The 14,538-nt window shown below is 43.0% G+C and overlaps 1 protein-coding gene across 2 annotated transcripts in view; it reads right to left on the bottom strand.

Moving 5' to 3' along the window:
* Positions 1–14,538, bottom strand: part of SLC7A14 (solute carrier family 7 member 14) — a 63,041-nt gene that overhangs the window by 32,004 nt on the left and 16,499 nt on the right. The window contains exon 2 of one of the 2 annotated variants that reach the window (XM_084638892.1): positions 5,811–6,082. In XM_084638892.1, the coding sequence (XP_084495018.1) occupies positions 5,811–6,051 (241 nt within the window). In that variant the 5' untranslated portion in view covers positions 6,052–6,082. Of the gene's footprint in view, positions 1–5,810; positions 6,268–14,538 lie in introns of both variants that reach the window. The other variant, XM_084638891.1, reaches the window with a different exon arrangement.

Genomic DNA, 14,538 nt, shown 5'->3' with positions numbered 1-14,538 from the left:
GTCACCCATGAACATTAGGAATTCTGCTAGATGGGACTGGGTTCAAAACCAAATCAGTCCTCTATCTAGAGAGACCTCAACCAAATCCCTTGTATCTGATCTGACCAGCCTCCGCCTTTGGAAAAGTTCAGATTCTACCACTTTGAAGCTGAACCAATGACTTTGTATCAAGTGGAACTACACTGATTATGGAAGAATTCAGGGACTTTAGAAGGGCGCCAAAGAAGAGGAAAGTTCCATGAGATATTTTCAGAGATCCTTCCAGTCCCATGAACAAGAGAGGAAAGCAGAAAATACTGGAGATGAACCATTGGCTGTATGACTGGCGTAAAGCAGAAGGTTTTGGTTTTGTGGTGCATTAGGCCCTTTTCCAATGGGAGAGAAGGCTTTTTTTTTTTTTTTTTTAACCTGCACCTTGTAAGTAGGGGGTGGGTAATCTTCTCAGAGGGAGAGTAGCAGGGGCAGCCAGAAGGGTATTAAACTAACAATACCCATGGAGGGTGTGAAGAAGACAAATGCAGTTCAAACTCAGCATGTTCCAGACAAACTGATTCAATGTGACAGAATGTGAAATGTTTCAGTTGCTTATTCACCACTGCTAGGAGACTTGGTAACAAGCAAGAAGAGTGGACCATTTCACTGAGAAGAAATCTGAGATGACTGGCATTACTTAAACCTGGTGGGACAATTTGCATGATTGAAATGTTAAAATCATTGGTTATAACCAGTCCAGGAAGGATAGAGTGCATACGGGGTGTGTGTGGTGGGGGCACTCTGCATTAGAGTACCTCTTCTAGAGTTTCTGATAACTCAAAAGTGCAGGATCTTGAATGCATATGGATCAATGTACTGACTAACAAAGCCCAGGAGGAGTACTGATGGCAGTTTGCTACAGATCATCTAATCAAGCTGGAGAACAGGATAAGTTACTACTTAGACATCTGTCCATAAGGTGTGGAAAGATACTGTTATTGGGGGGGGCTTCAGTTTAGGAGACATATGCTGGGGCCCTCATACAGCCCATAGTAAAATATCAGGTTTTTAAAAGTATAATTTTCTAGCATAAAAGGTTTTACACCCAACATGAGGTAACTATTTTAGACCTTATGATGAATAAAGATAGTGGCTGCTTAAGGACCAGTGATCATGACCTCATGACATTCAATAAGGGCAAAGAACAGTCAGTTCCAACAGTAATATATTTGGTGCATCAAAAAGGGTTAACCTCTCAAAGCAGAGGAAAAATTTCAACAGAAAATGAACAAAAATTGGCAGCTCTTTAAAGAGTTGTAGATGGTCAAAAAGCCACAATTTCTAAATCACAAAGGACAACTTTGGCTTAAACCCTATCTTGATTCAGTAGTGAAGTGAAGGCAGCAATTAGAAAAAAGTAATCTCTATTTTCCCCCTTTGTTATATAGCAGTTGATATAAATTTCAAGTTAAGCATAGAAAGTTGTTAAGGGAAGCTAAAGACATCGGGGGGGGGAGGAATCTATGGTTAGTATGGCTAAGGACAAGAAGAAAGCTTATGTATATTGGTAATAAAAATCCTAGCAATGGTATAGGCCTTGTATTGGATTGAAATGACAATTAATGATGCAGAAAAGACAGCAGTGTTTAATGTTTCTGTTCTGCATTTGGAAAGAAGCAGGAATGTTGTATTTGTATCATATGAGGATGATTAAGTACATGCCAGTCAACTGGTAACCAAGGAGGGTGTTAGACACCTACATTAAACATTTTAAAATCAACATGTCCAGACAACTTGTGCCAAAGAGTCCTAAAAGAGTTAGCCAAGAGTTCTGACCTACTGATAACTTTCCCAATATTCCAAGATTTATTCAGAGTTCCAGAAGACTGGAGGAGTGGTAATATTCAAAAAGGGCAAGCAAGATCACCGAGGTAACTATAGCCCATTTAACCTGACATCAATTCTAGATAAAATAATGGAACAACTGATATTGGATTCAGTTAATAAAGGATAGGAATATAAATAGTTCACTGAAAATTAAACACAAATGTCTGAGTGCAGTACCTTGTACATTTAGAGCACTGCTAAATGTTAAGTGAAAACTGAACCAAAATAACCAGCTACATGTACAGCCCTTTCTAGCTTCTTTGCCCTGATGCAGTTTTACTTTCCAAGTTTGTGTTGCTGTTATAAATAACAGAACTGTCAACAATCAAACAAGGAAATGGCTGAAGAGACTATCAAAATATATTCATATTAAGAAAATGTTTTCCCAGGGCTACAAAAGCAACTCAAGAAGAACAGCAAATATGGCAGACTACATGCAAGTAATATTAAGGTTAAGACATAATCCCCCAGAAAGTTGCAAGATGCTGCACTCTTGTACCTAGGGGAGAAAACCCACTTTGAAGCAAGCATTACTTTCACTCTCCAAACAGACTTATTTCAAGCTCTCCAGGCTTTTAAGTTTACTGTGGCTGAGGCAGCATAATTGAACAAGTCCGAAGAAAATGTGGACGTCAGGAAATAATAAAAATGTCAAATTCTAGCTGCTATCTCTGAGAAAAATAGGTAGTAAGCTTGTTGTTTTGTTGTGGTTGGGGGAATTGGAGTCTTGTTTGATCTCCGATAAACATTCAGATCTTCCAAGCAAAAAGCCTGCATTTAATCATGTCTAGTTTTATATTTGTTCTGGAATCCCACCATTTATTTATTTATTTATTTATTTGGTCTCCGCCTTCCATTTTTAAGGGAAGGAGAAATGCTAACTTCCAGAAAGCACTGCACTTGAATGGAAAGTTTTTATTCACGTTAGTATCTTGTAACTTTTTGTCAGCAGACAGGGAGATAATAGAAATGAAATCTGCATTGATGGTATATGTGAAATGAAATGGCTGACTTCAGTGCAGTTTCTAGTGGGACAGAGTCACAAATATCTTCACAGCAAAGGGCCTTAAGGCTAGACTTTCAAAAGAGGTCAGCAGGGTGGGTGCTGAGCTCTTGAAAAATCTAGCTTCAACTATGGATATAAGGCAGCGGTGGGCAAACTATGGGCTGCAGGCCACATCTGGCCCATGGGACCGTCTTGCCTGGCCCTTGGCCTCCTGGCTGGGGAGGCTAGCCCCTGGCCCCTCCTCTGCTGTCCCCCCTTCCCCACAGCTGCGCCATGGTGCGGGCAGCGTGACTGGCTCTGGCCAGGCAGTGCGGCTGCCAGTCTTGCTGCTCTGAGTGACATGGTAAGGGAGTGGGGGGATTGGATAATGGGCAGAGGGTTCCAGGGGGCAGTCAGGGAGCAGGGGACGGTTGGATGGGGCAGAGGTTCTGGGTGGTGGTGGTCAGGGGACTGGGAACAGGGTGGTTGGATAGATGTGGGAGTCCCAGGGGGCCTGGCAGGGGTGTAGATAGGTGTCGGGACAATCAGCGATTGGGGTGGAGGGTCCCAGGAGGTGACGTTCAGGGGACAAGGATCAGGGTGGGGTTGGATGGGTCAGGGGCTCCAAGGGGGGCAGTCAGGGGGTAGGAAATGGGAGGGGGTGGGGGCCAGACTGTTTGGGGAGGCACAGCCTTCCCTACCCGGCCCTCCATACAGTTTCACAACCCTGATGTGGCCCTCGAACCAAAAAGTTTGCCCACCCCTGATATAAGGCATTTGAAAATCTGTTCCCTACAGGGCCTGCTTGTTAGTCTCCGTATTAAGGCCAAGGAATGGATGAAGTATGAAAACTAAGGAAAAAGGGCACTTACAGGGGTAGTGCTGGTGAGGACTGATATACATTGGCAGACACAGTGATGGGGGATATTGCAGGAAGTACCCATGTGGCTGTCCTTCCGTGTTCAGGCCTGCCAAGCTGACACCCTTCACGAACAGTAAATCCACACACACAATTTAATACTGATATTGTTGTTACATTTCCATGACCAATAAGAGTTCAATTTGTGGTTCTTATTTTGGGGGGCTGGGGTATGTGCATGTGTCCACAACACTCCCCCCTGCAAGATGGAATTGTATCTGCTAAGTGTGCATAATTGTTGCCTGCTTGAGTTAGACTCCCAAGGGGGACTTAAGTATTGCAATGCCTAGCTTTTAGGTACCCAATGCTTGTTGGCATTCATCACCCCAAGTTAGGCACCCAGGCTCTCCATATGCTCTGTGTGTCTAAAAAAGAGACTCTCCAAAGCTGGCATGCTGAGTATGGTTAGCTTGGGCAGCTCCCCAAAGAAATACTGAGAGAGGTGCAGCCAAAGCCCCACTCCTGAAAAGGATTTAGTCCCCTCCATCTGGCCCAAATTTAGATGCTATCTCTAGTCAGGGTTCACAGCTGTGAGTCCTCATCTAGAGCTAGACATGGAAGTAAGGCTGTAGAGGCCTGTGAGTTCAAGTGTAATTTACATACCCTGGTGTAAATCAGCAGTAAATCTGTTATTGTGGATTTTAACCAGGGTGACAGAGAGTAAAACTTTGCTGTAATGTTAAGAAACCAGAACTCAAATCTGCTATTCCTCTATAATGGTTCCAGGAATGCCTGACAACATAGGGTGAAGTTCTTTCTCTAACATTGGTGTAATACCCATGGCCTCCAGTGGGAGCTGCAGTCTTATAAGGAAGAGGAAAACTTAACTCAATGTGTAGTTGTAATGGAAGAGAATAAAGCTATTACTATATTTTCTAAGGCTTTAGTTTTAAAAGCTCAGTGAGATCACTTTAATATGACAGTAACTGTAAATACAATAAGCCTTTGCCCCTTCTTGCCATTTTTAACGCAACACCCATATAAAAACAAACCCATCAATATCCGATTCTGCTATTTAATGCAGAGACTTCTCTTAACAGCAAGTGTTAAAACATCTTTACAGTTCAGTGGTACTGAACAGACAAGGACAAATGCCAAAAATAATGAGATCATGTGGAAAGCACAGATCAATCCATATACTTGGCTGGATTCATTCACTTCGTTCTCTTCCTCCTTGGAAGTATCCAGCCTTCTTTGGAAGTGTTTAAATGACTTATTATGGGTTTGTTTCTGCTTTGTCATTAGTCGGTGCTTGGTTTATGAATTATGACATGTAAAATTCCAGCTGGTCTTTTAAATGTAATGGCTGAGGACTTCAAGTCTACTGTACATACAGGCCACCAGCCACGTATCTAAAGGGAATTAAGGTTGGTCACTACCATCTTATTCAGAATGTACCCCAGCAACCTAGAGATTAGATGAGACGATCTCTTCCTAGCAATTCCCCTAGCTCTTCAGCCACTCTAAAATACTTTCAGCTTGAAAGTCTGCTTTTGTTACAGAAAAAGCCTAAACATAAGGGTTAGTATTTATTTTCATGTGGTTCTTGTCCCACACATGGGGAGACAATGGATGTTTTTGGTCAGATTTTCAGAGGTGTATGCCTAATTTGCATGCATACCTGAGATAAATGGGCATGCAGACACATACCAAACAACCCATAGGCTTGTGCAGTTGCCGAGATGGGCCCACGCTCCTAGCAACTGTACGACAAATGCATGGAAAGGGTTCTCCCCCCACATGAATTCTGACAATCTGGATCTTTATCTCTTGGTGACCTGATCCTACAAAGTGAGATGAATGCCCTCATTTGCCAGTGGTTTCAGTGAGAGTTATCTATGCTCAGCACCTTGCAAGCTTAGACCCTCTGTTAAAAATAATTGCATCCTTAATGCGGAAGGCAAAACATGCACCATTAAATTAGGGGATCAGCTCTCCCTGACTGACTTCAATGGGACTACACACAGGAGTAAGGGTTACAGGATAAGGTCCTAAGTAGAAGCCACCATTTATTTTTATCTCTTACAACTGATCTGAATGACTCACCTGACAAAATGGAGGCAACTGCTGCAATGATGAAGGAAACAATGACCCCAGGCCCAGCCATCTCCTTAGCAACCAGCCCAGACACTACGTACATTCCAGTGCCAACGCAGCTTCCAACTCCGAGGGAAACCAGGTCCATTGTAGTGAGCACCTGGGCCAGCTTGGTCCCATGAGAGGTGGTGGTGCCCGTCCCCTCCAGCATTGACTCCACAGGTTTGGTGCGCAGGATCCTGGAGTGCATGGCATTCCATGTGGCACCCCACTGGATCCTCCTGGGGTCCAAATAGGAGAAGAAGCTCATTGTAATGGTGTGGTATTGAGACAAGATAGACTTCAGCAGGGTTCAACAACAAACTTCAACAGCATCAACTTCGGCTAATACCAGCCCTTTTCAGAGAAGGTGTAGCACAACTTGAAACCACATTCTTGCATACAAAGCTTAGTTTGCTTTTTGGGTCTGCAAAAGAGAAGAAACATGTACTCGCACTAAAGTTTAGGGGAGCTCCTATTAAAACGATAGGATCAGCCTTCTCTAGGAGTCAGATTGGGATTCAAGAAATTGTAGTTCAACTGGAAGCTGTGCTATAGATTTCCTCTGTGACCTGGGGAAAGTCATTTAGAGGGGGAATTTCAGAAGTGCTCAGTGTTGGCCTAACTGCTCCCATGGAACTCACTGGGAGTTTTACAATTCACTTTCATGAGAGCAGAGTTAAACCAACACTGAGCATTTCTACAAATCCCACCCTTAATGCCTCTGTGTTGGTTTCCCTAATTGTAAAATGGGAACAATACTACTCCCTTTATCTGCCCTGTCTATTTAGATTGTACACTCTTACTGTGTATTTGCAAAGCACCTAATGCAATGGGGCACTGATCTCATTTGGGACCTCTAACTACAACTGCAATACACACTAGTCAGTGCCTGAGAATATATTTTGTGGACCGCTGCCTTCCAGTGGATGGAAAAAGAACTGCTCAGCTATGTTTCCTAGATCCAGTTCTGCTAATAGAGAGTCTCTCTCTCTCTTAGCTCAAGAGGTAGAGGCCTGTGCTTTTGCAGCAGGTGTTTTCATCCATGTAGTCACTGTGAAAATTCCTAGCAGCCACAGAATGGAGCTAAGTGATAACCGAGCATATGTAGCTGGCTATGGATTTGGTACACCATGCACCAGGTGGTGAAGAGGATTAATAAATGCTGCATCTGAACATTATGATGTTGTGTCTTTGATCATCTCATGGGGTGCGATTCAATATCGTGTGCTCATGACCCTGTAAGACTGGAGATGGCCAGGAGGTGTCTTTGCTCCACGTATGCCATATTTTATACTGATATATGTGACTGGCTGAAGCTTAGTAATGTGTCTGAGCCTTAAATGGACAGAACATGAGTTTGTTTTCCATAAAATAAAGAACTGCTCCTAGAAATTGGACCGCTATCCAGGCATGAGCATTCTTGCTTGGTCAGCTTCACTCAGATTTGCCTGCTGCGGCATCCTTACTGAGCCTAAGAAGAAAATATTTTAAGTGGACACTGCTGGATCAGCTTAGGCCCAAAATTTAAGTTTTGTAAAAACAAGTTTTTACAAAACCCGTCACTTAAAAACCTCTTCCTGAAACAGTTTATTTTTTAAAAGGGATAGTGTTCTCTTGCAAACCCAAAGATTGCAGCATCCTGCATATGGGACTCTGCAAATGAAACTGAGTATAAACAAAAGTGAAATTAACTATACTAGTTCTGATGTCCAGCCTGAGAGTAAGCAAAGAGCACCAATGATGGCTAATGACATTTTTAAAACTGCGCAGTGTTGCCAACCCCAGGTGCTCAAAACTCATGAGTCAGGCTTCTAGTTTCTGAGCCTCAGGTTGTAATTTAAAGCTCTTTCCCACAACTGTGTGTGTAAAAGCTGAGATTCTCATGCAATCTCAATTCTAAAAGCTCAGACTTCCAGAAAAACACCACAAGTCACGAGGCTTATGATAAAATTGTGAGTGTTGGCAACTAGGTTTAGTGATCTAAGGTGTTGTTGGAAATCTTTTTATAAATATGAATTTTAACATGATAGTGTCCTTAAATGTGCTCAGGAGACAAGGCAATTGTGTTTTCTTCTACATATCCAAAATAAACTTTTTCTTTAGACAGCCTATTTAATAACACCACATGGCTTATTTAATAAACATAACCCAGCATTCATTTTATTTTTTGGTTGATCTAAATTCAGAATTTCCTCAAATTTTCCCTCTAGCAATAGTGACCTGAAAAGAACTCTCTACACAATCTAAGTAAATTAGATTTAAAAAATCACCCCTCCCACACTTGAAGAAATTTTGTCTTTTGGGATGGGAGTTAAAATTGAGGTTCTGGCCCTGGTCATTAAAGAAGTTGTCGCTACTCTGTGTGGGCCAGATTCCAGGCTAGGTAATTACATTCTATCTGAATTCCCCCTTCAGTTTCTGTTGGAAATGACGGGACAGTGCCTCAACTGGTGTAAGTCAGCATGGCTCCATTGACTTCACTGAAGCTAGACTGAATCCACCAGCTGAGGATCAGACATAATCTTCTTCTTTCCTTGTTGTCCCAGGGTTTGATCCTCAAACTGCTGAGAACCTCCAGGTCTTCTCTCAGGAATGGGCTCCTGAACTAAAATGTTGCTGTGTGACATGGAACAGCTACTGTGTTCCACCAGGCCTGCATTTCGGTGATGGGTGAAATTATTCCTGTAAATATAGTAACTGCTGTTAGAAAGTCATTTACCAAAAATCACCACTCTGCTTTCTCAGAGAGACAGCCATAATGGCCTATAAGTTCAGCAATATATAGCACCCTCTCGGATACTAACGTGGTAGGAAACACACTGACTTATTACAGCTACGGTCTGTAGCTTGTACGGTGCTTCTGCCAGGATTTACCATGTCTGCCTGGCACAAGCTGCAGAAGCAAGTCCTGTAGGCCTGCCCTGTGTGTCCTTCTTGTCCCCATGCCCTCTGCCCAGAGCCAATTTTTCTCATGCTCCTTCTTCCTATGGTTCTCTGTCTCCCACTGCCTCCCTATGCCGTGGTTTTGCTGTCTACTTCCCATTTGTATTCAACCACAGTGGACCCTCCATTTTTTGGCTGCCCTCCATTCACTTTGTCCCATATCCTGCTTTCTTCTCCCCGCTGCTCCCTTACCAGGTCATTGTTTCTCAGGAGCATGGAGGCTGCTCAGGGCTCCTTGCACTGCCTTACATAGTACTTCCACTCACTGGTTTCTCTCTGAGACATTAGCTGGACCTGCTGCTGAAGCTGGTACACGTAGTGATTGTTGCTTCTGCACATAGGCAAACACAGCCCAGGCATGCTGCAACTCAGACCCACCATAGAGGCCATTGCCTCCAAGTTTTCCCATCAGGCTCAGGAACAATGTCCTGTAATGTCCCACCCTGTTGTTAGCCCCGTCTTTAGAGCCATCTGGGCTCCTTTGGGCTTATAGACTCCTTGGTTTTAAGGCCAGAAGAGACCATTAGCTCATTTAGTCTGACTTCCTGTATAACACAGGCCATAGAATTTCATCCAGTTACCCCTGTACTGAGCCCAGTAATTTGTGTAAGAACACTGTGTACATCTAAGTTATGTTGTTTATGTAATTTTTCCTTGTCACAGACTTTTGAACGCTGTTCTTGGCTCAGAATAGATGCCATGTTCCACCCCAGAAATTGCCACACTTGTATGGTGTGGGGGAGGTGATGCCTAGTTGAAGTGCTTTGGTATCCCCAGGGTGGAAAAGTATTGCTATTATAAATGTATACACAGCTGGCTCTTAAATCCAGTTATACCTTCAGGTATTTTTTTCTGCACTTCTCTTCGCCCATTGTTGCTGTTTATCAAACTATTTTTGTATAAATAGAGGCTGTTTTATATCCCCAGCCACCGCCACCTCCTGCCTGACTTGAGGCCCAGCCATGCAGAGTGCTGAGCACCCTTGGTATCTATTGAAGCAAGAGGGGTTGAGGTGACTCAGCACCTCACAGGAGCTCATCACTTCACTTGATGAGGTCCTATTTTGTAATCCACAATGCCAGGGTTGCCTGTATTGCAGTTGGGAGAGTCCGTGCCCTCTGCGCTGTGAAGCATAGTCTCTTTGTTTATTTGCACTGCTGTGAGTGCTGAAGTGGGCTCCTAGTCTTCAGATAACTTTTAAAATCTGAACTGGGTGTTTGTCTCTCTCGCTCTTCAAATGAATCTTCTGGTGGTCTTTGTACAACTCACTCAGTCCACAGCTCTCCACGCCTTTTATTCATATTGAAATAGTAACTAAAGCCTGCTCTGCACAGGTAAGTTGCACCGTTTTAACTGAATCGGTTTTCAAACTGGTGCAATCTCTCCTGTGGACAACTGTATTTTAGCTTAAGAGTGGCTTATTTTGGTTTAGTTTATGCTTGTTCCTAATTAACTTAACCTATACTGAAAAAGAGACTCTTAAACTGAAATAAGGGTGTCCACACAGGGTTTTAGATAGTTTAATCTAAAGGACAGATTTAAACCAGATGCAGTTCTCATGTAAACAAGCCCTCAGCCTCAAAAAATCCCCTCTGGGTAAGTAAATACTGCTATGCCCATTTTACAGAGAGGCAGATTGAAACACAGAATGGTTATATTTTCAAAAGTGACCACTCATGCTCTGTTCCTCAGTTTTGGGCATCAAACTAGAAGGTTCCCAAGTTGGGTACTCGAAAATGAAGCCATTCAAAATCAAAGGCCACTTTTGAACTGCTTGGCCAAAGTGACTTGGCTCAAGATTGTACTTCATACCAGTGGCAGAGGAGGGAGTAGAATCCAGGAGGTAGGCTTCAATTTTCCCCTGCCTTAATAATCAAAAGTGCTGTTAACAGTAGAAAAACAATTAATTGCTCAAAATACATAGATTCTGCATGTGAATCGTTTTAAGACTATCTTTCAAAGGATTGGGTTGGTTTTTTGGAAACACAAAGGTTTAGTAAGAAAATCGGTGAATAATAGTAACTGATTTCATTTCCTTTTTATAACACTATAGTTGGATTTAGTTGCCGAAGTGGCTGTGTTTAATATTTCTGCAAAAGTCTTCCTTTTCAATGGTTTATAAATCTTCACAGAGACTAATTTTGACTTCCTGTTGCCCAAGAGAGCTTAGTTCCTTTACAGGACAAAAATTTGGTTCTCCATGAAGGAGCAACTTTTTCTGTGCCCTATTAGTTAACTTTCTGCTGGATAAATATTGATTTTTTTTTCTCCCCCCCCCCCGCCCCATGCACAGTTTGGATTTCCAAACCATATGCTTTGGCAGACTTCTGGGGGGGGAGGAATAATTAGCTAAGTAATTTTTAAAGTCAACAAGCACTGCCTCCAGCTCTAGTTAAGTTTTGTTTTCTCTTTTCCGAATGCCTTGCTGCTTTCATGCTATAGCCTATGCTGAAGCCAAAGAGGCTATAGGGATATTCAGTTATAGACTGGGAAAGTACAGTTGGGCCTAAAGTTTGGATCTGAGCCACCCTGTAAGACTCTGAGGAAGTTTGGATTCAACCTGAGAGTCAGACTGTGCAACTCTTATTCATGAGTGGCACCTTGCTCCAGGAAGAGTCCTATTGACTACAGAGGAAGGTGCTATTCAGCATGAGTAAGGATGGCAGAATCTTGCCCTCACTGGCTGACTTTCTCTCTCGGGCTGAATGAAACCCCTGAGACAATATCTTCAATTTGTAGCAATGTTTGGATCTTGATCCCAACTTGCAGACAGGCCCATCATTACCTGAAGGTAAAATACACGAGACTGATTCAAGGTCACAGAACTTACTGGGATACCCTATGAGCAAAGGATTGCACAATGACTTGAACAGAAGTTGGAGAGGGTGAAGAGAAGAGCCACAAAAAAGATCTGAGGGCTGGAAAAAATGCCGCCCAGTGAGAGTTCAATCTGGGGAGCTCATCAAAAAGAGGATGGAGGGGTGACTTGACCACAGTATAAAGCACCTTCACCAGGAGAAGAGTGCCACAAGGACTCCTTATTGTTTTTTCTGATATCAGCAGAGAAAGGCATAAACAAGAACCAGTGGCTGGAAGTTAAAGCCAGACAAATTCAGACTGGAAACAAGGAGCACATTTTTAACCGTGAGGGTGATTAACCATTGGAACAAAGTACCAAGCGAAGTGGTGGTTTCTTCATCCCTTCATGTTTTCAGACAAAGACTGGATGTCTTTTCTGGAAGAAATACTTTAGTCAAGTTATAGGGTTTATACAGAGATAACTGGGTGAAATTGTGTGGCCTGTGTTATACAGGAGGTCAGATCTAATGTTCCCTTCTGGCCTTAACATTTCTGAATGTTAGAGTGTATTTGTTTTGGGCTGGCCAAAGCCCCTAAGCTGTGAGTTGTAGCTGCATAGGCTGCTCTTCATTCCAAGGTGCAAGTATCCCCTTTCTAACCAAAACAAAATGCCGGCTTTGGTATCTCCTGGCCGCCTGGATCTACCTCCTTGTCTGGGATGGGGTCTGTGATTCTGTCCAGCCCAAACACAGTATATTGCAAATGGGTTTTTGGGAATGTCCATGGGGACACAGTGAGCATGCTCCTAATGTTAGGAGCAGGTCCTTCTGTGGCTGAGAATTTTAAGGGGGCTATGACTGAATATGGCTTTATGTAGTCCCTTTCATACTCAAGAGAATTACATACAAATTTGTTACATACTAATGTTGCAATGATCTCCTAGGTGGAGACAGTGGCCTTGTCCACAAAGTGTTTTATGTTGTTACTATAATGAAAGTCCCGATGAAATTATATTCAAGTGATATATATACAGACACTAATTAGCTGTCTAGTATATCTATGTTGTGTTTGTAGGTCTACACCTGGCTTTTCCTGGATGGAATCAGAACTTCTCCACTGTGTTTCATAGGCCCCATAGTGATTTCAGCTAATAGTAATAGCAATGATAGAATTTAGGAGAAACTAAGTCTCAGCCATGAAGTTCTACACAGCATCAGATTTTTTATAATCCTTTTAAGAATCATTAAGGAAGGAAGTCTCAAAGTACTGAAATGCACTAACTTTTGATAACTGCAGTTACGATATTGAAATATCTGGAAGCGTTTCAGATAAGCACTTGAATTAAACTATATCAGTACACTGTTTCTTTGCAGATTTAAAAGCTTCCCTTTTGTCCTACTTGAAAGCCTAGGGAAAAAAAATCTCTTGGACGTAAAACACTATACGAAGCAGCGACAAATAGCTCATTTCTGGTCTGCTCTGCTAATTTCTTATAGCCTGCTATTACACGTTAAAGTAACAGTCTGGGAAGGTTTGCTTTGCTCTGTGTTGTGCTTTGATCATTTCTGACTGGCAGAATCCCCTACCTCCAAATAAGGCAGATCAGCATACTGTATATATTGGGTATATAAAGCTGTAGGCCTTAAGAGACTTCTCTTCATCCAGAGCCAATAGGAAAGATAACAGCCAGGAGTAAAATCCTGCCATCTGAGCATCTTTTCATTATAAAACCTGAAAGCTCAGGAGAGCCTCTTTCAGTGTCAACACCAATAACTTGCAGCAGAAAGCAAACTCTCATTCAGTGAGTTCTAACTGGATTGCCAAGCCATACGCCATTAAGCAGAATGTCTGCATTGCCAACCAGTCTGAGTCAATTCTTCCAGCCTGCATTCTTATGAGCTAACATTTACTGCTGCAACCACATGCTTATTAGCAAGTGGTGTTTGTACTGCAACACTCTTCTTCATTAGGGTAAATTGACTAAAACAGCAATCAAATCAGCACTATCGGTCTAGGTATTTACAGGCACAAATCTTCTTTACCTTATGGATACATTTGCTGAATTATTCATAATGCAAACCTCATTGACACCCTCATTAACTGTCTTGTCTGTCCTTTAAACGCTTTTGATCTTATCAAAAGGGGTGGATTGTGCCCCTATGGGCCCCTTCTACATATGGGTCTGCCCCTCTCTGGCAGAAAGGGGTTGCTGGTTTCACAGCACCACCCTTACCTTTGCCCCATGCCAACACCCCTCTATGGGAGCTCTGTGCAGACTGAGTTCACAGTTCAGGGGATGGGGTATTTCAGGGGAAGCTGCTCTTTTTGAGGGCCCCAGTATTTGTGCATGAAAATCGGGTGGTAGTGTAGAATCTCCCCCTGGGTTCCTTCTGGAGCTGTATTGCTCAGCATCAAGGGGACCCACCCCATGGTAGCAGTCCGCTGAAAGGGACTGTAATGCCAAAGAGCAGAGGAGGCAGCAGCCACCTCTGATGAGGGCCTCTTGTTACAACATGGAAGGGAAACCCCTTCCTCATAAATCCCCTACATTCACGGGGTTGGGATGTGGAGAAGCCACCAAAACCTGCAGCCTCAAACCTCTCCCACCAGAGAGGATGCTTTAAGGACCATGCCAGGAGCTGAAACTTGGAGTCTTCCCATGTTCCCGGCCCCATGTATTTTGCTTGGCGGGAGGAGAGGCAGTCTGAGCGCGTGTGACAAACAGGTTCAAAGGAACTGGTACAGAATGAATCTAAAAAAGAGAAACTCAACAGCAATAAAAGCATCAAAAGGCAAAATCATCGGGGCCTTACTCAAATTTTTTTTACACTGAAGCCAATTTTGAGTTTGCCTGAGTAATGTTGGAAGGTGGGTTTATTTTCCTCCCTGTCGCTTCCATGAATGGAAGGGACCCTCTGCACATCTCTCCTCCCCATCCTGTGCAGAAGTGGGG

Source organism: Lepidochelys olivacea (genome assembly GCF_965140295.1).
Source record: "Lepidochelys olivacea isolate rLepOli2 genome assembly, chromosome: 9".
Classification (NCBI taxonomy): domain Eukaryota; kingdom Metazoa; phylum Chordata; order Testudines; family Cheloniidae; genus Lepidochelys; species Lepidochelys olivacea.
The sequence above is the reverse complement of the archived record's forward strand: the minus strand, read 5'-3'. Positions and strand labels throughout refer to the sequence as shown.